At 43.4% G+C, this 21,472-nt stretch overlaps 1 protein-coding gene across 1 annotated transcript in view; it reads right to left on the bottom strand.

Moving 5' to 3' along the window:
• The window catches only part of LOC124606239 (neuropeptide Y receptor type 2-like), a 244,258-nt gene that overhangs the window by 61,004 nt on the left and 161,782 nt on the right, over positions 1 to 21,472 (bottom strand). Inside the window, exon 3 of the mRNA XM_047138214.1 lies at positions 12,005 to 12,323. Within this exon, the coding sequence (XP_046994170.1) occupies positions 12,005 to 12,323 (319 nt within the window). The remainder of the gene's footprint in view (positions 1 to 12,004; positions 12,324 to 21,472) is intronic.

Raw genomic sequence — 21,472 nt, 5'->3', positions numbered from 1 at the left:
TAGATGGCGGTATTGTTGTTGGAGCTAGACTCGTGGTACACTTCATTTCGGAAATAGTTATTGAATTCAGTATTCCGAGATCCACAGTGCCAAGAGTGTGCCGAGAATACCACATCGCAGGCACTACCTCTGACGATGGACAACGCAATGGCCGATGACCTCTGCTTAACGACCGAGAGCAGCGGCGTTGGAGAAGAATTGTCAGTGCTAACATACATGAGACGCTGCATGAAATAACAGCAGAGATCAATGTGAGACGACCGATGAACGTATCCGTTCGGTCAGTGCGCCAAATTTCGCGTTATTGGGTTACGGCAGCAGTCGACCGAGGCGAGTCCCTTTCCTAACGGCGCGACATGGCCTACAGCGTCTCTCCTGGGCTCTTGACATATCGGAAGAACCTTAGACGGCTGGAAAACCGTGGCCTGGTTGGAAGAGTACCGATTTCAGTTGGTGAGAGCTGACAGCAGAGTTGGAGTGTGACGCACACACTGTGAAGCCATGGACCCAGGTTGCCTACAAGGCAATGTGGAAGCTAGTGGTGGTTCCATAATAGTGATGGCTGTATTTACATGGAATGTACTGGGTCCTTTGATCCAACACAGCTGATCCTTGATTGGAAAGGGTTACGTTCGGCTACATGGGGACCATTTGCAGGCATTCATCGACTTCATGTGCTCAAAGAAATATTTGGACCATTATAGATGTCAATGCACGATGTCATCGGGTCACAATTGTTCCCGAATGGTTTGGAGGACATACCGGACAGTTAGAGGGAACGAATTTGTTCCCAGGCAATGACTGGTATTATGATGGGTGTCAATGCGCCATGCCGTCGGGCTACAAGTGTTCGCAATTGGTCTGGAGAACATTCCGTGCAATTCGATAATTCGGGCGAATTATATGGTCACCAATCGAACATTTATGGGACACAATCTAGAGAGATTTAGGAAAGGTAAGGGCACCAGAGAAGCAATTCTGATATTGCTGTAGACAATGGACGCAAAACTAAAGAAATATCAAGACACGTTCATAGGAGTTGTCGACTTGGATAAAGCGTTCTAGAATGTAAAATAATAAGAAATATTTGAAACTCTGAGAAAAATATGGCTAAACAATAGAGACAGACGGGTAGTATACAACATGTACAAGGGCTTAGAGAGAATAGTAAGAGCGCACGACGAAGAGCGACGTGCTCGGATTAACAGGACTGTAAGACAGGAAGATAGGACTTCGCCCCTGCTGTTCGACCTGTACATAGAAGAAGCAATGGTGCAAATAAAAGAAAGGTTCACGAATGGAATGAAGATGGAGAGGGAAAGGATATCAACGATACGATTAGCGGAAGACATTGCTATCCTGAGTCAAGAAGGATTACATAGTCTGATGAACAGAGTGAACAGTCTAATAAGTACAGACTATGGATTGAAAGTAAATCACAGAAAGACGAAAGTAGTGAGAGGCAACAGAAATGAGAACTGCGCGAAACTTAACTGCTACCAAGGTAGAAAATTACGAAAGACAAACGGTGAAAGGAAGACAGCAAAAGCGGAATAGCACTGGCAATGGCAAGACAGAGATTCCGAAATCAGATACTGGATTGTAAGGCGAACGCAGGAGCAGACATAGACTCAGATCGCAATATAGTGGTGGTGAAGAGTTGGCTGAAGTTTAAGACAACAGTCAGAAAGAATCAGTACCCAAAGAACTGGGATACGGAAGTACTAACGAATGACGAGATACGGTTGATGTTCTCTAAGGTTATAGATACAGCAATAAGGATTAGCTCAGTGCCGGCCGGAGTGGCCGAGCGGTTCTAGGCGCTACAGCCTGGAACCGCGCGACCACTACGGTCGCAGGTTAGAATCCTGCCTCGGGCATGGATGTGTGTGATGTCCTTAGATTAGTTAGGATTACGTATTTCTAGGTTCTAGGGGACTGATGATCTCAGACGGTAAGTCCCATGGTGCTCAGAGGCATTTGAACCTTTTGAATAGCTCAGTAGGCAGTACAGTTGAAGAGGAACGGACATCTCTAAAAAGGGCCATCACAGACGTTGGGAAGGAAAACATTGACACAAAGAAGGTAACTGCGAAGACACCTTGGGTAACAGAAGAAATACTTCAACTGATCGATGAAGAAGGAAGCACAAAAAACATCCATGAATTTCAGGAATAGAGATATACAAGTCGCTGAGGAATGAAATAAATAGTAAGTACAGGGAAGCTAAGACGAGATGGCTGCAGGAAAAATGTGAAGACATCGTAAAATAAATGATTGTCGGAAGGACAGACCCAGCATACAGGAAATTCAAAACAACCTTCGGTGAAATTAAAGGCAAGGGTGATAACATTAAGAGTACCACGAGAATTCCACTGTTAATTACAGAGCGTATAGGTGGAAAGAGTACATTTAAAGCGTCTATGAGAGGGAGGCTTGGTCTGATGTGAAAGAAGAAAAAACGGGAGTTGATTCAGAAGAGATAGGGGATACAGTATTGGAATCAGAATTTAAAAGATCTTTGGAGGACTTAATATCAAATAAGGCAGAAGGGATTGATGACATTCCATCAGAATTTCTAAAATCGTAGAAGGAAGAGGCAACAGAGCGACTATTCCCGTTGGTATGTAGAATTTATGAGTCTGGCGACATACCATCTGACTTTCGGAAAAGCACCATCCACACAATTCCGAAGACGACAAGAGCTGACAAGTGCGACAATTACCACAGAATGAGCTTAACAGCTCATGCAGCCAGGTTGCTTAGAAGAATAATATACAGAAAAATGGAAAAAAATTGAGGATGCGATAGATGACCATTAGTTTGACCCTAGGAAAGAAATTTGTGGTAAGGTCTTGTGGGACCAAACTGCTGAAGTCATCGGTCCCCAAGCTTATGCACTACTTAATCTAACTTAAACTAACTTACGCTAAGGACAACACACACACCTGCCCGAGGGAGGACTCGAACCTCCGACGGAGGAACTGCACGGACCGTGACTAGGCGCCTAAGACCGCGCGACTACCCCGCGGTTAATAATGAAAGCAAGACTAAAGAAAAATCATGACACGTTCATAGGATTTGTCGACGTGCAAAAAGCCTTGGACAATGGAAAATGGAGCAAGATGTTCGAAATTCTGAGAAAAATAGGGTTAAGTTAATGGAAGAGGCGGGTCATATACAATATGTACAACAGCCAAGAGGGAATAATAAGAGTGGACGACAACGAACGAAGTTCTCGGATTAAAAAGTGTGTAAGACAAGGATGTAGGCTTTACCTCCTATTGTTCAGTCCGTACATCGAGAAAGCAATGGTGGAAATAAAAGAAAGGTTCGGGAGTTGAATAAAAATTCAAGGTGAAAGAATATCAATTATACGATTCGCTGATGACATTGCTATCCTGAGTGATAGTGAAGAAGAATTAGATGATCTGCAGATCGGAATGAACAGTCTATCGACTACAGAGTATGGAGTGAGAGTAAATCGCAGAAAGACAAAGGTACTGAGAAATAGTAGAAATAAGAACAGCGAAAAACTTATTATGAGGATCGATGGTCACGAAGTAGATTAAGTTAAGTAATTCTGCCACCTAGACTGTAAAATAACCCATGACCGATGGAAGACGCTGGACCTCAAAAGCAGACTAGCAATTGCGGAAAGCGAAATCCTGACCAAGACAAGTCTACTAGTATAAACAGTGGCCTTAATCTGATGAAGAAATTTGTGAGAATGTACATTTGGAGCACAGAATTGTATGGTAATGAAACATGGACTGTGGGGAAATCGGAGGAAAAGAGAATCGAAGCGTTTGATATGTAGTGCTACAGACGAATGTTGAAATTTAGGCGGACTAACAAGATAAGGAATGAAGAGGTTCCTCGCAGAATGGGAGAGTAAAGGAATATGTGGTAACACTGACAATGACAAGGGATAGGGTGATAGGACATCTGTTGAGATGTCAGCTAACGACTTCCCTGGCACTACAGTGAGCTGTAGAGGGACAAAACGGTAGAGGAATACAGAGATTGAAATAAATCCATCAAATAACTAAGGACGTAGGTTGCAAGTGCTACTCTCCGATGAAGAGGTTGGAACAGGAGAGGAATTCATGGAGGGCCGAAAAAAAAAAAAAAAATATCCTGCAGCGGAAACGCTTTCGCAATCATGGAGGGCTTCGCAAGCAGTTCGCTTAATAATTCTGCATTTGTTTCCAATGTCTTTTTGAGTCCATGCCACGTCGAGATGCTGCACTACGTCGGGTATAAGGAGGAGCGACGCTGTATTAGGAGGCATCCCATTATTTTGTTCACCTCAGTGTATGTCCCCTTACAAAGTAGCCTAACGTTCATAGGCTTTCCAATCATCAGCACCGCGATAATAATTTTTGTAGATCCAACACTTGTCGGAGTGAAGTGTTTTCATACATTTAACAGAAAATAAAAGAAAGAGCTGTAAGAAGACAAATATTAGCCTACTGATACTTGTAAACTCGCCTTAGAATGTGTTATTGTGCCTACGCTTTCATAGGTGTTCTTTAAGGCGGGGTTTGCGCTACGGTTACGTAAGGCGAGGGTAAAACTCTGGCAAATATTACTATGTTTGTGACGCTGTAAACGTCAGCAATCAATTTTGGCAGCAACTACCAAATGCTTTTTGTGCTGCATTTTGAATTTTCTATGGTGTTACTCATTTTCCTATTTTAATATCAACGAAGGCTAGTCTATTTTCGTCGCAAGGTTGTACTCCCCCACAGCCCCAAGAAGGATCGACTATCGCTTTAACCGCCAGTTTGATTTCGTCGGCCAGAGTGGCCGAGCGGTTCTAGGCGCTACAGTCTGGAACCGCGCGACCGCTACGGTCGCAGGTTTCAATCCTGCCTCAGGCATGGATATGTGTGATGTCCTTAGGTTAGTTAGGTTTAAGTAGTTCTAAGTTTTAGGAGACTGATGACCTTAGAAGTTAAGTCCCATAATGCTTAGAGCCATTTGAACCAGTTTTGATTTCGCAGAAGCACAAAAAATGTGTGTAAGCTGGAAGCACTGCCATACGGTTCCTCTCCTCACGGAGGCCTCCATGTTTATTTACGCTAGCAGTCGGCTGCGACGTTAAAGTTTCCATGATATTTACATTTACATGTATTCCGAAAGCCGCTGTACGGTGGACGGCAGAGGGTACCTCGTACAACAACCTACTCCCACCTGTTCCTCCCTGAAATAGAAACGGGAAAGAACGACTGATTCTGTGCCTCTGAAAGAGCCTCAGTTTGCCTTGTTTGAGATCTACGGTGGCAGCAGTAGAATCGTTCTGCAGTCATACGCAAATGCCGATTTCCTTTTCTCTATAGATTTTCGCGAAAATAACATCGTCTACTCTTCAGGGATCGAATACACGAAGCATATCTGTTACATTCGCTTGTTGATCGGACCTGCTGGTAACAATTACAACAACAAACTTGTGAATTATTTCGACGTCTCCCTTCAACCTCACCTGCTGGAGGGTCCCAAATACTCGAGCATTATTCAAGAATGGGTTACACAAATCTTGTTTATGTGGTCCCTTTTTTAAATGAACTATATCGTCTTAGAATTGTCACATTTCCGCGTGAGTCCCTCCGTCGGAGGTCGAGTCGGGCATACATGTGTGTGTTGTCCTTAGCGTAAGCTAGTTTAAGTAAGATTAAGTAGTGCATAAGATTAGAGACCGATGACCTAAGCTGTTTGGTCCCATACGACCTTAGCAAGAATTTCCACTTTCCAATTCTCCCATTAAATCTAAGTCGACCATTTACCTTCCCTAAAACTGATCTTACTTTCCCATTCAATTTCGTGTAACTTTGTAATACTGTAGCCAGAAATGAAACCTTCACGACTGTGTCACGCACAGTAGCAGTAATAGTTAATGCACTTATTACAAGGTTGTTTTTCCTATTTATCTGCATTAACTTTCAAGTTTCTACATTTATAGCAGGCTGACATTGATCGCATCAAGTATAAATTCAGTCTAAGTCATCCTGTATCCTGTTAATGGAATGAACTGCAGCACTATTTGAAGCTGAAGACAGTGCATCAGGTCCTGTGTATTGATAGCCAATAGTCGACACCCCTGCCAGTTCTGCAACTCAACAGAGGTCATAAGTCCTACGTCGTCAGATTTCCATTTAGCATAGGAGTGGTAGTGCTGCAGAAAGCGTCAGTAGTTTCACTGACTGTTGCATGAAAACAGTCCAGTCTTGGTAATTGCCTCTGTTCCACTATAATCCTGCGTGGCACACATCTGGACACTTCCACAAAGTCAGCTGGTCCACCCATCATTGTCAAGCAGCTGGGCAGCAGTGTGACGTCCAGTCTACGTTATACATCTCTCTGACGATGTCGCGACCACCGCTACCATCACCAAACCTCGAATGCCTGTCTGCCGTCTAAACCTCTGGGCGTTTGGGCAGCTCGGGATTCTGCCACAGTTACGGAACTGTGAAGCTTGGGATCCGAGCATACCCACCTCTATCACTGTGCCAACAGACAATTTCCTCGCCTTGTATCACCTGCGGAGAGTCGCAGTCCTTCATATTCACATGAAGCGGTCACATCAGGTCGCAGCTCATTGCTGAACGCGAGGCTCCAGTGATGCAGCAGTAGGAGCAAATATTAGTGCCTGCTTCAGGAAGTCCAGACTGGAGACTGACGTACTAAGAGACGATGGGACGAAGTATTCGCCTTACTTGGCACTGATGCTAGCAATGTCAGATTCCAGCAGATGTAAGCAAAATGCAAAAGGAAAGTTTCAATACTAACTAACTCCCTTCTCCAGCTGCACCTGCGTCCATGTTCGATATAAAACCGCCACCCAAACCCAGCAGACCTAGTAACCACATAATTAATGTCAATTTAGGTGTGTATTATTCTTGTACCCGATTATTCCGTCTACAATCTATCAACGACTGTTTCCCGAACAATGCAGTGAAGTAAACAAAGAGTATGAGACGGCTAACTCTATCTGTTGGATAATTTACCGGTAAAGAGTAAAGGAGCGACCCTATTATAATTACCCTGGAACACTCATAACAGTAACCTTGTCTCTGATGAACCCTTGCCGTCCAGGACAACATACTACTTTCTGTTACACAAGAAGTCTTTGAGTCATTCACATCTCTTAGAACCCTTTCTAAATGGTCAGATCTTCATTAACAGTATACAGTGAGAAACAGAGTCAAATGTATCCCAGAAATATGGAAAAATAGAAACTGCGGATTGCCTGTTGTTCATTGTTTACTACTGCGCAACAGTATTTTAAATGGTCAACTATTCCCAATTATATACGAATTAAAAATATTATTCATTTTGACTTTCCATTTATTACATGCATATGCTAATACAGGGTGTACATAAAGTTCGCGAACACTTCCAGTTATTTATTGCACAGGAATCAAATATTGTACAGACATTATACATATGTCACTTTGAAGAGAAACCGTGAAATTTTAGTTTCATGTATACCGCCACAGCTTAGTTCGGTTGTTGTTATGGTCTTAAATATTGAGACTGGTTTGATGCAGCTCTCCATGCTACTCTATCATGTGCAAGCTTCTTCATCTCCCAGTACGTACTGCGGCCTACATCCTTCTGAATCTGCTTAGTGCATTCATCTCTTGGTCTCCCTCTAGGATTTTTACCCTCCACGCTGCCCTCCAATGCTAAATTGGTTATCCCATGATGCCTCAGAACAAGTCCTAACAACCGATCCCTTCTGCTGGTCAAGTTGTGCCACAAATTCCTCTTCTCCCCAATCCTATTGAATACCTCTTCATTAGTTATGTGATCTACCCATCTAATCTTCAGCATTCTAATGTAGAACCACATTTCGAAAGCTTCTATTCTCTTCTTGTCCAAACTATTTATCGTCCATGTTTCCCTTCCATACATGGCTACACTCCATAAAAATAGTTTCATAAACGACTTCCTGACACTTATATCTATACTCGATGTCAACAAATTCCTCTTATTCAGAAACGCTGTCCTCGTAATTACCAGTCTACAATTTGTATCCTCTCTACTTCGACAATCATCAGTTATTTTGCTCCTCAAATAGCAAAACTCATTTACTACTTTAAGTGTCTCATTTCCTATTCTAATTCCCTCAGCATCACCCGACTTAATTCGACTACATTCCATTACCCCCGTTTTCCTTTCGTTGATGTTCGTCTTATATCCTCCTTTCAAGACACTATCCCTTCCGTTCAACTGCTCTTCCAAGTCCTTTGCTGTCTCTGACTGAATTACAATGCCATCGGCGAACCTTAAAGTTTTTATTTCCTCTCCATGGATTTTAATACCTACTCCAAATTTTTCTTTTGTTTCCTTTACCGCTTGCTCAATATGCAGATTGAATAACATCGCGCCAGCCAGTGTGGCCGCGCGGTTAAAGGCGCTTTAGTCTGGAACCGCGGGACAGCTACGGTCGTAGGTTCGAATCCTGCCACGGGCATGGATGTGTGTGATGTCCTTAGGTTAGTTAGGTTTAAGTAGTCCTAAGTTCTAGGGGACTGATGACTTCAGATGTTAAGTCCCATAGTGCTCAGAGCCATTTGAATAACATCACGGTGAGGCTACAACCTTGTCTCACTCCATTCCCAAACACTGATATCCGTTCATGTCCCTTCGGTTATTTGCCGATTGTCGGCGCCAGTCGCAAGCATGGCGAGATCAGGTGCGACAGCACTTCGTCGAGAGCACTGTCACAGGATATTCCTACTTCCACATGGTGCAACAATGGCTGATCCCTCAAATGCAATCTGCCTCTCCATCTTTCAGCAGGATGGGGCTCCACCCCATTCACATCGTGAAGTTCGTGGGTACCTGAACATGGAGCTGCCGCATTAATGGATCGACCGCGCTACAGGTGGGGACCACTGTTTCATGAAATGGATGCCCCAATCACCAGATCTCTCTCCGTGTGACTTTTTCCTGTGGGGACACATTAAAGATCTAGTGTATGTACCACCTCTACCACGTGATGTAGCAGAGCCCCGGGAGAGAATACAGGAAGCGACTCCCAAGTCGAGCATGACAAGCTGGCACGGGTATGGGAATAATTCGATTACCGTTTTGACGTCTGCCAGATCATTCATGGTTCGCTTATCGAATGTTCGTAAAAGAAGCTTTCAATGTTCCTCTTCAAAATTCAAATTGTATGACATCTGTACAATGTTTAGTTCTTGTGCAATAAATAATTGAAAGTGTTCCCAGACTTAACGTACAACCTGTACCATAATCTGTAATATGTTTGTAAATACTGAAAATTTTGTGTTTTAAGGAAATTTATAAATGTCTAAAACTATAGAGTATACTGACTACAATTTGATATACCGATCTCATAACCACTGTGAAGATTATCACTAACACTACAGCAGAGAGAAGTGGAGTCAGTGGCTGGAATATTGTGTATTGGTTAATAAAAAGAAAAAGAGAAGAAAAGAAAAGAAAAGGTAGAAAATGAGGGAAGAAATTGTGAATAAAAAGGGGGTTTTAAAGTCGTTAATGACCGTGAAAAAGGGAAAGAATGGAATGCAAATCGGACTTCGTATTATAGAAAAATTATCGGGCTTAGTGATTCGGAAAAGCTGTTGTTGGGGTGTTCCTTGTGGCGTTTCTGAGCAAAAGCAAACCAATCTCCACTACAAAAATTATTTGAAGGAGAACAGAAAATAACAAAATGTGATTAACAGGAGGAAAGGGCGTAGATAAGTGTTTATCCTTTACCATGTTAACATGTCTTCTTTCGTGCGGTGTCCAAGTCTTCAAAAATCTCCTACTTCATTTCTGCGTGAAAAGTAGTAGCTGCTCCGAAATCTTGCAATCTTCCAGGAATCACTAATTTATACAAATCAAAACCATCTTCGTATTTAATGGAATTTATTTTACGTTGCTACTTCCATCCTCCGAATTTTGATACCAACTTCCACAATACGTCTGCACATCAATGAGTTTTTTCGTCTTTATCCGACCAAGACTAGCTAATAAATCAGTTAAGCTTCCGCTCTCAGAGACAAAAGACGGTTAGAAAACAAAAAGAGTTACAATATTAGTACCTTCATTTTCTTATACACTCCTGGAAATTGAAATAAGAACACCGTGAATTCATTGTCCCAGGAAGGGGAAACTTTATTGACACATTCCTTGGGTCAGATACATCACATGATCACACTGACAGAACCACAGGCACATAGACACAGGCAACAGAGCATGCACAATGTCGGCACTAGTACAGTGTATATCCACCTTTCGCAGCAATGCAGGCTGCTATTCTCCCATGGAGACGATCGTAGAGATGCTGGATGTAGTCCTGTGGAACGGCTTGCCATGCCATTTCCACCTGGCGCCTCAGTTGGACCAGCGTTCGTGCTGGACGTGCAGACCGCGTGAGACGACGCTTCATCCAGTCCCAAACATGCTCAATGGGGGACAGATCCGGAGATCTTGCTGGCCAGGGTAGTTGACTTACACCTTCTAGAGCACGTTGGGTGGCACGGGATACATGCGGACGTGCATTGTCCTGTTGGAACAGCAAGTTCCCTTGCCGGTCTAGGAATGGTAGAACGATGGGTTCGATGACGGTTTGGATGTACCGTGCACTATTCAGTATCCCCTCGACGATCGCCAGTGGTGTACGGCCAGTGTAGGAGATCGCTCCCCACACCATGATGCCAGGTGTTGGCCCTGTGTGCCTCGGTCGTATGCAGTCCTGATTGTGGCGCTCACCTGCACGGCGCCAAACACGCATACGACCATCATTGGCACCAAGGCAGAAGCGACTCTCATCGCTGAAGACGACACGTCTCCATTCGTCCCTCCATTCACGCCTGTCGCGACACCACTGGAGGCGGGCTGCACGATGTTGGGGCGTGAGCGGAAGACGGCCTAACGGTGTGCGGGACCGTAGCCCAGCTTCATGGAGACGGTTGCGAATGGTCCTCGCCGATACCCCAGGAGCAACAGTGTCCCTAATTTGCTGGGAAGTGGCGGTGCGGTCTCCTACGGCACTGCGTAGGATCCTACGGTCTTGGCGTGCATCCGTGCGTCGCTGCGGTCCGGTCCCAGGTCGACGGGCACGTGCACCTTCCGCCAACCACTGGCGACAACATCGATGTACTGTGGAGACCTCACGCCCCACGTGTTGAGCAATTCGGCGGTACGCCCACCCGGCCTCCCGCATGCCCACTATACGCCCTCGCTCAAAGTCCGTCAACTGCACATACGGTTCACGTCCACGCTGTCGCGGCATGCTACCAGTGTTAAAGACTGCGATGGAGCTCCGTATGCCACGGCAAACTGGCTGACACTGACGGCGGCGGTGCACAAATGCTGCGCAGCTAGCGCCATTCGACGGCCAACACCGCGGTTCCTGGTGTGTCCGCTGTGCCGTGCGTGTGATCATTGCTTGTACAGCCCTCTCGCAGTGTCCGGAGCAAGTATGGTGGGTCTGACACACCGGTGTCAATGTGTTCTTTTTTCCATTTCCAGGAGTGTATATTCTCTCTGCAGTCTCTCTGCAGCGGTCTTACAGCTGGGACGGTATAATTTATATCAGAGGGAACGAGTTTAGCGCGGTGAAGTTCAAAGTCCCGCTAGAATGGTTTAGCGTCTTGCTGCATGAACCACATCAGTTAACGTGTTGCATGGAGTAAGAAACAGCCTCCTGAGTCGCTCTCCATACAGCATTTGCAAAGGCATAAGACTGCCTCCAAGACTACAGTTGAGTCAACGTTTAACATGATCAGTGACATTTCCAGTGTAGGCCCGCGAGCTTTGCAGTCCCGCATACCGCGATTTTGTGAGCACCTCTACGGCAACACATCAGTGCTTTTCAGAGCTCTGCAGATGGCTAATGTTTTAGTCTGTATCCTTTATCACTTCACACCTCAAGGCTGGCAAAGGCGCCGCGAGATGTCAGGGACCTCGTTACGCCCTCTCGACAATAGCTACGCCACGCGCAGTGCGTCTAGCCTACCTTGCGGCAGCCAGGAGACGACGAAGAGTACGGCGACGCCGGAGAGCAGCAGCGTGGTGCGGCGGTTCCTGCGCAGCTCGCGGCGCGCGCGGCGGGAGTCGGCGGCGGTGTTGGCGTGCGCGTGCAGGTAGCGGGCGATGCGCGCGTGCACCGTGGCGAGCACGACGGCGGGCAGCACGGCCTGCAGCAGCAGCAGCCCCGCCGCGTACGCCAGCTGCAGGCGCCGCGACGGCCAGCGCTCGATGCACGCCTCGTACAGCACCAGCTGCAGCTGCGGCCCGGGGCCGCCCACCAGCGGCAGCGTCACGCGCTCCACCACCTGCTCAACACCGCCAGGCAGCGTGAGCAGTCTTACGCCTTATCAACTGGTTTCCAACATCCGAGTCGACAGCATCCGGGAGGCTTTAGAGTTTTAGACTGTTTGCAGGCAGAGGAGAATGGGACACTTTGGCCATTAAAGTCTGTCACTGGAAGCTGAATAGATACAGCACACGAACATGATGTATAGTTCATTTTTTTTCACACTTGGGACTTCTCGTACAGAATATCACGCAGGCGAAGATATGGAACTTTCGCAACATCATCGAGTTTTATTGTAGGTGGCGATCCATACGCAGAGAGTCGACAAAAATGTGAGCACTACGGTCGCAGGTTCGAATCCTGCCTCGGGCATGGATGTGTGTGATGTCCTTAGGTTAGTCAGGTTTAATTAGTTCTACGTTCTAAGGGACTGATGACCTAAGACGTTAAGTCCCATAGTGCTCAGAACCATTTGAACCATTTTTTGTGAGCAGTTACGAACATTGTTGCCAGAAACAGCGAGTAGTCACATACCGGGAATTCAGTAGAGACAGCCTGCCAAATAGCTAAAGACCCAAGGTAATGCCCCTAGTCGAAAAGCTGACGTTTCTCTTTTATACCATTTTGTTCAGTACCTGTTTTTCGTGTACTCCAGCGAAGAAGAGAATTGTGTCAGTGTACTGCACGGTGTTGACTAGTGTTTACTAATCAACTGTAAGGTTTTTTGAGAGAATTTTAGTGTATTACCTTTGCTTGAGCCCACTTTGGATCGTAGTTAAAAGAAAAACAAAATAGCAAAAGAGAAAAATAGAACAGAAACTGAATAGCGTAGTAGCACAACATAGATAGCGCCAATCGACTTTTCGGGTTAGTGCCAGATTACTTGTGGTACAGACCAAAACTGTATTTGTCCGTAAGCAACTGGCTGTGTCAGCTACCGTTCAAAAGCTGCTGGCTGCTGACCTGGTGGTGTTGGGGCGACCTAAGAAGAATGCTTGGCACCTCTGGAGACGCTAGTGTCGCCTGGAATCATCGATGACGCTACGCCTCCCGGTTCACAGAGAATCGCTGCGTTGTCTGTGTGGCCAACCGCTGTGGTTTGAAGCGTTCGCGTGCGAAGGCGGCTTGTAATGTTAGCAGCCGGCCGCACATGGAGAAGTGCTGCCAGAAATGAGTTTCTCGGACGCAAGTAACGGAAAGAGCCACTGCTCGGTGCGGAGGTTTAATAATGGTCGATACCATAGTCGGGAAAGAAGTCCACTCCGCTATCCTGCCAGTGGATCTGTTCGAATTAAGGTGGATGTTCTGCCGCACCGACTGTGTGCTCCTGGTACTCCCAGATACAAATCGTGGCTCATGTAGCTACAAACGACACCTGTCACTTGGACTCAGAAGACATCCTCGGCTACTAGTGACTGGCACTTTTGGTGAAGGTATGTAGCTCCTCCAAACAGAGGCTCAGACGATTCTCTGTCGATGCTGAGTGAACAACTTCTGCTGTTGGGTAGAGAACTGAAGCACCCTCACAGGCCCCGGTGCACGTAGGAAGCAGCTGTTAGGGTAGGTGACTGCATGTAGCTTTCACATGTTGGTTTTTTAGGATAAAGAAATTATTTCAGTGGCCCGATAAGAAGAATTCTGGTTCTACAAAGGGTACCATTCGTCGTAGTTATTCGGAGAAAAATAATGTTAATATGATATTAATTAAGTGAAATAGCTGTAATGGTTACAATACCCACACAGTACCACATAGCTGGTTAAAGCCGGACGTCAATGGCAATCAAATTCTAAATTCCGTCTGGAATGAGTATGGCAAAGAAACATTGAACTCTAGTAGTGAAGGCGCATAAATGGCTCTAAAAATGTCATGACATCTAGTTAGATTAGTAAAGATTCTCAATGCGAAATAATTTCGGCGAAGACAGATGTTAAAAATTGATGAATGATGGTCTTCGGATGCTTTTATAGAGCGTCTGCCTCTCGAGCATTTCATGAGGAACGTCTTAGGGTACACTTGGAGAAAATTTGGCGTAAATTTCCTGATGATTTTGTAGTATTCGGTGGAGGATTCAGCTTACCGGATATGGAACGGCAGACTAAAGTGGTTATGGCGTTTAGTAAGGATAGGGAATCGTATTAAATTGTTGTGAATGCCTCATATGAAAACTAATTTAAGCAGTTAATTTGAAGACCAACATATGAAGATAACATCTCAGATCTACTGGTGAAAAAGAGACCAGAACTTTTCGACTCAGCGTAGAAGAATTAATCATTGATCATAATGCCATCACAGCAACAATACTTAAGGGTGTCAACAGGATTTCAAGAAAGGTCGGAGAAGACAACTGCTTAGCAATAGCGCCAAGAAGCGGATTTCAGATTACCTGAATGGTCAGTATGATAATTTCATCTCAAACACTAACAATATTAAGTATTGGTGGACAAAGTTCAAGAGCACTGTACTGTACGCTGTAGACAGATCTGTGCCGATCAAATTTCTGTGCGATGGAAGTGTCCCGCTGTAATTCGATAATCGCGTCAGGAAGCTGCTGCGAAGGCCAAGAGATCTTCCCGGAAAATTTAAACGTGGTCAAACCCTCAAAAACTAACAAAAACCTAACGAAAGCAAAATTAGCGTAAGGAGAGCCATGCATGAAGCGTTAAATGAATATCAATGCAGAATTCTTTCACCGATTTGACAGAGTATCTTGAGAAATTTTGGTGGTATGTTAAATCAATAAACGTATGTTAGCCATCTCTCCAGACACTATGTGATGGGTATAATGTAGACATCGTGGCAATTGGCACGGAAAAATACGTAAAATTTTTTAGGCAGCCATAATTTGTGCCCTGAGAATGGGCTTCAGGGGGCAACATAATGGTTTACATTTATTTACTTAGAATCGCAGGGAGATTCGTATTGTTTCTCAGCTCCTTAGCTATTCTGTAGAAAGGTTTGAGAATGTCATTTATTGAAGTACTAAATCTATTAACGTCATCCCAGTTACTTTATTGAGAGAATATTTCTGACTTGATAAGAGGTTTGTGAAATATACCTTAAAACCAAGGAAACATGATAAAAATAATAACCTTATTTCACCTTCAAAATATCTCCGCTCCCTGCAGTATACATTTGGTAAACTGTTCAGGGTGCCCTTTCAAATCTCCTACTTTTCAAAGGCTCGGAAAAAATCATTACAATAAAATTTCTTTAATGCTACTGATTGCTGATTACTTCGATAAATTTAGCTTTTGAATTATAACAGCTTAAAGAAATTTGTACTATTTGTAAATTTTTAATTATCACGGGCAAAGTAGTCGAGGATTCAAGTACTACATATAGGAAAAGAAATTAATGTTACTGAAAGTGAAACAATAAGTTATTAACTTTATATACACCAATAACTATGCTTATTCACGTGCAATGGAATTTGCACTTCGCGAAGTATATAACTGTTGCGTCCGAGTTACATCTCTTCGCTACAAATGGCAGTGCGTATTGCATGTAAAATGTGGTGCGTGTTCGTGATGTTAACAATACTGAGATAGAGAATGTATATTTCGTTGGTAACGGGCAGCCTAATACCCTCTATTAAGATAAGCTGAGCGTCCATTTTATGAATACCGCTAGCAGTACCAGAGTAACTTTTACAGAGGTACGCAAATGTATGAGTACTTCACAATCACATGGAAAGTTTGGGGTGGAATACAGACAAAATCCTCAGACGAGTTACGTTAATATATTCAGACATACGATTAATCCACAACATGCTAAAATTCTAACTGGGTTATTAAGAGTGGAAAATCAAGAAACTTGAAACCATAAGTGAATGAGATAGCAAACTGAGTTTCCTAGACAACATAAACCTCCTGGCCGAAAGTAATGGAAGAAGCAGACTATATTGTAAAGTCTGCATATTAATCATTAACAATGAAACTAAGACGAAGTAATCAAATGTGACAGAATCTAGAATAGCGAATAAACATAAGATTTGAGGAATGTATGCAATTAAAATTGTGAATGAATTCTGATATGTGGAAGCAAGATATGAAAGGGACACTATGGAATGGTATGGAAATAGTACCTGGCCCATCACGAAAAGGGCGAAGGGGAACTGTAACACTCGAATACGTTTCGTACAGATCAGAGTAAACGTAAATATAACTGATACCAATTATTTTATGTCACGTATTATATCATTCCCATAAGTTTGGAAAAAGTCGGCGGCTGACTAATTACAGATGGGACTCGATTAACCGGACTAATTGCTGTCGTAAGCCATATGGATAATCGGATATACGTATAACTGAATGTATGCAAAAAGCGATTTTTGTGTTATTAACTCTAGGAAGATAACCCACGTCGTCCGTGTATTTTTGTCTTTTAGGTACACTGTCATACGTTTATCTTCCTACGTTTAATACTTAATATTTGGTGTTCACTCAAAACAACAAAAACAAATTAAATTTATTAAAATCAACATAACACAACGTTTATCAAGAGGTTTGAAACCCATTTCTGTATGTTCATAATATTTTCTTAAAATTTCTGAAATACTATAATCCTAATCACGTAATACCTAACAAACGTGAAGTAGGACAGTCATTGTAGTTCAATTTTGCTTACGCCAAATTGTAATTTGGCATTAACAATTTGTGCTTTCCTTTGCTGCAACATCACGAATCCATTGTAGTAAACACATGGTATCACATCCTATTTTTCTAACCATTTGAAAGCTGTTTCCGGGGCTTCAAATGCTTCCGCAGGAAATGGTCTTACTTCATTTCCTGCGGCTACGTTTTCTTCTGGTGTCATCTTCTTGCATTTCCTGTTGTTAGTTTGGCTGCAATATGTGTTCAAAAATTTCATTACCCCACATGATTTGAAAACCGTTATCATTAGTCTCACAGGTGAGGCGCTGTCTCATATCATCGGCATCACATTCTTGGCGTATTTTTATGTTTGTCACTAGCACTTTTATATCCTTCGAATAATCCGTATGGATTATTGAATATTCGTGCACTGTTCCAAAATTCGTTCGTAGTTTTCTTTTCAGTCAAATCGTACTCATATACAACCATGAAACAACAGTTCCATAAATTCATTTGCTGAGCGATGTCTTCGTTAACAGATAACAATCTACGTAAAAGTTGGTTTCGATAAAGTCGTTTCATTGTTATGAAAACGCTTTGTTTCATTGGTTGAAGTAAATATCTCACATTAGAAGGCAAAAGATTTACAGGAAGAAGTGATAGAGTTGAAAGCAAGTATGGGTTCTTAATCGAATACTAGTTCAGTTTTACGAAGAGTTGTCTGAAGCTCAAAGTCCCAAATAGCTGCTCCTAGAGTTCGGACACACGGCCACATTGCGACTGTTAAAGAAGGCACAAGGATACAGAACAGGTTCCCAGATATGTGGGTGGCTCGTAGACTTCTTAAATAACAGAACCCGGTATATTGTCCTTGACGGTGAACGTTCTTCAGAGAAAAGTGTATCGTGAGGAATGGCCCAGGGATATGCAACAGGACCAGTCTTATTTTCTATGTACATAAATGATGTGGCTGAAAGGGTAAGCAGCAGTCTGCGGCTGTTTGCTGATGATGCTGTAGTGTACGGGACCGTAGAAGAATACAAAATGACACAGACAAAATTTTAAGTTGGTGTGTGGAATGTCGACTGGCTCCAAATGTAGAAAAATGTAAGTTATTGTAAATGAGTAGGAGAAAAAGATGAGAAAAAGTCCTCTGATGTTCGACTACAGCATTAGTAGTGTGCGGCTTGCCACAGGCAGTCACGTCGATTAAATACTAAGGTTACAGTTGTAATACGAAATGGAATGAGCATGTAATGATTGTAGTAGGGAAGGCGAATGATCGAGTTTGGTTTATTGTGGGAACTTTGGGAAAGTGTAATCTTTAAAGGGGGCCGCACGTAGGACACCAAAGTTATCCACAGCTCAGCTCCATTCGAGTATTTGGGATCTTCACTAAGTCAGACTGAAGGAAGAAGTCGAAGCAATTTGAAGGCGAGCTGCTTTTTTTACTACCGGTAGCTTCAGACACGGCGCACGTATTAAGGATATGCTTTGGGAACTTAAATGGGACTCATTGAAGGGAAGGCGATGTTGTCTTCAAGGACGAGTATTGATAAAACTTAAAAAACCGGTGTTTGAGACTGACTGTGAAACGACTTTACTACCACAGATGTACATTTCGATATAGGTACACGGAGACAAGATTAGAGAGATCAGCATCCGGCCTCCCCTTAAAATTAACCGTGCCAAATCCGACCTTAACCATGCCGATCCTGCGCAAAAAGAAGAAGAAGAAGACAAGATTAGAGAGATTAGGGTTCCTACGGAGGCAAATAGACAGTTTTCATTCCCTCTTTCTATTTGTGAATGGAACAAGAGAGTAAGTGAGTGATAGTTGCATAGGGTATCCTTTTCCACGCACCATATCTACCTCAAGCTAATTATCTAGCTTACTACGAGTTTCTCCTTCTTTTAATCACTCCACAATGTTTCTTTTATCTTTAAGCGATAACTCCATTCTCTTACGCTTTGACATTTTTAAGCACAGACGCGACACGGGGCCGTGGCAGAGCCACTGGCAACTGCCTAATTAAAACAGTAATGAACCGCTTGGAGCAGAGGCGCGCGTTGTGCGGGTGGGCAGTGCCAGAAGGACGTGTCCGCACACGCACACACTACACTGCAAAGGTATTTGCTCACTGTTGACAATCGGGATGGTTGCGAATCCGTATAATTCAATTACGGACAATGGAGTCTCCATTGTACTCAAAGCTGGGGTTTAATTTCACATCCTACTTTTAATTTCTGCCTGTGAGGTCGTATTCATTGAGACGATCGCGACTCCCTGCAGAATTTTTTTCAGATTCTCCGAATTACAAACGAGCAGCAATATTCCCTCTGTCTGTAACTTTTGGTTGATGAAGCGAACTTATAAGAATTCTGAGTATTTGGAGTCTGTAGAAATTTTAGATGAATGGAAAATGCTTTTCTAGACGTTCATGGCCGATGCTCATCCCGACCGGTACTCCCATATCTTAACAGGAAGTCTTCTGATCGTTAGTCTTTTATTGTTCGATGCTATTGTGTTCCAGAATTAACATGTAATCTTTGTTAGCTGTCGAAGTAGTTGACCTACTGCGAACGCATTTAAGAGAGTAATGTTTTGCTGCCATATCTGAAGGCAGAGAAATGTCTTAAAGGTAGTGTAACTTCTGGAAATTGGTGTCTAACAGAGGTAAAAGCTGCGAAGTGTTTTGAGCAGTTCTGCGTTTGTATACTAACACTATCATTACAGAGTCCATAATTTCACGGAGCTCGCTACGTTGACAGGTGGTCGTTCATACAGTAATTAAATTACTGTATGATCGACCTCCCGGCAGAGTTGAGTAGCTGGTGCTTTAAGACATAGTAGCAGGAGGTTTTGGCTGGAGGTGTGGGCCTGGAGAAATTGGACTAACTTGCATAGCCTCCTGGTAATCTAAAGTGATTGACTTTATTGTGAGATTTTCGATTTTCGATTTTCCGAAACTTTTTTTTTGCTGACAATCCCTATCACATTGTAACTAATAGTTAAAAATTGGTTTCGAAGTTCCATATACACTTTCCTGGTAACCTGGAGTTTGCCTTAGTGTTTTGACATTCCCACACTCCATCGCTGATGAGAGCGAGTATTACTGATTCGAAGTAAAATACCCTTTCCTTCATCTACTAGTGCAGGAAAGTAATAGGAAATCTCTGATAAACAGTTAATTAAAACAGCTGGTGTAACAAGGTACAGCAATCAGTCACAACATGTGTTTTTAGTAGCTGATCCGCATTTCAGTGCTACACGTAATACAGGAACCAATTAAAATACTATCATGATGCACGTTAACACGAAAGTACAGTTCATAAATTTCACATGTAAGTGGATGATATATACATGCAGATGAGGATATCACATTTGAGTTATAACCAACTATGTATGTACAATACGCTACTGTAACAGGGCGTACGTATAGAGGGCGCCATAGTCATATATGAAGTATACCAAGGCCAGTTGCGAGGTAATTGTAAATACCGGCCTCAGCGCAGTTTGAATCTTGACGTGTATAGTCCATGAGCGACTGTCCCAAATAACGGCTTAAGTTTGATAACTTTTCCTGCTGGTAAGTACCATCTACTTATATGTGAAACTTCTAAAGAGATACTTTGCTGTTAACAACTATGCGATGGTACTTTAATTGGTTCCTGTATTACGTCTAGCATTGCAGATGGTAACTCAGTGACCGAAATGTAGATCAGCTGTAATAAACGCAAGCTGCGACTGATTGCTGTACCTTTTCTCACCAACAAAAATAAGCAAGACCGCTGAGCATTTCCAGGTTTCACGTTGAGTCAAATTTAAGATAGCTAATTACCTGAAGATGTTGGTTTAATATGCATAGCAAATGCTTGAAGAACGTGATCTGAGGCATAAAAAATATAACTTCTGGGAAAAATACTCCAAAATCGAATCGTCAACTTAAATTCCATACGTACACTGTTGGAGAATAAAATCACAACAGCAAGAAGGAGATTTGTGCGACATTAGCGAAAGCTGGTAGCAGTGTTTCTACAGCTGAAATATGTCTATTAAAATTTCGCGTCAGTTTCGTAAGTGTGCCGCTAGTAGTGCCCCTATGAGGATGCAACTCACTTTTTTTTTTAAATTCAAGCTGTAACGGTCGTGAGCGTTAGTTACCTTTGAGATTGGACGTTATGAGTTTATGTAAGTCAATAGTGCCTTCAAGGCATTGACTGTGTAATAACGAAGTCGTGTAATACTGCTATTAGAAGCTGGATATTTCTTCTGCGATACTGGAGAAAGACTTGACGCGAATGTATACACTACATGATTGCTGGCGGCGGTGGCCTCGAGAATGTATGGTTGCAAGAAGACCGGACTCCAGACAGCCACGTATCACTGCCAAGAGGGAAGACCATCGTGTTCGGCGTATGGCTCTGGCGCAGCAGTTGGCACCACAGTGGCACAGTGAACTATGACAAATCAACTACATCAAGGACAACTCCGAGCCAGACGCCCTGTAGTGTGCATTCGACAGACCCCAAACAACCGCCATCATTTCAGTGGCATCAAGAGAGAGCTCATTG

The sequence above is a fragment of the Schistocerca americana genome, chromosome 3 (assembly GCF_021461395.2).
Source record: "Schistocerca americana isolate TAMUIC-IGC-003095 chromosome 3, iqSchAmer2.1, whole genome shotgun sequence".
Taxonomy (NCBI): Eukaryota; Metazoa; Arthropoda; class Insecta; order Orthoptera; family Acrididae; genus Schistocerca; species Schistocerca americana.
This window is presented reverse-complemented; position numbering and strand designations above follow the sequence as displayed.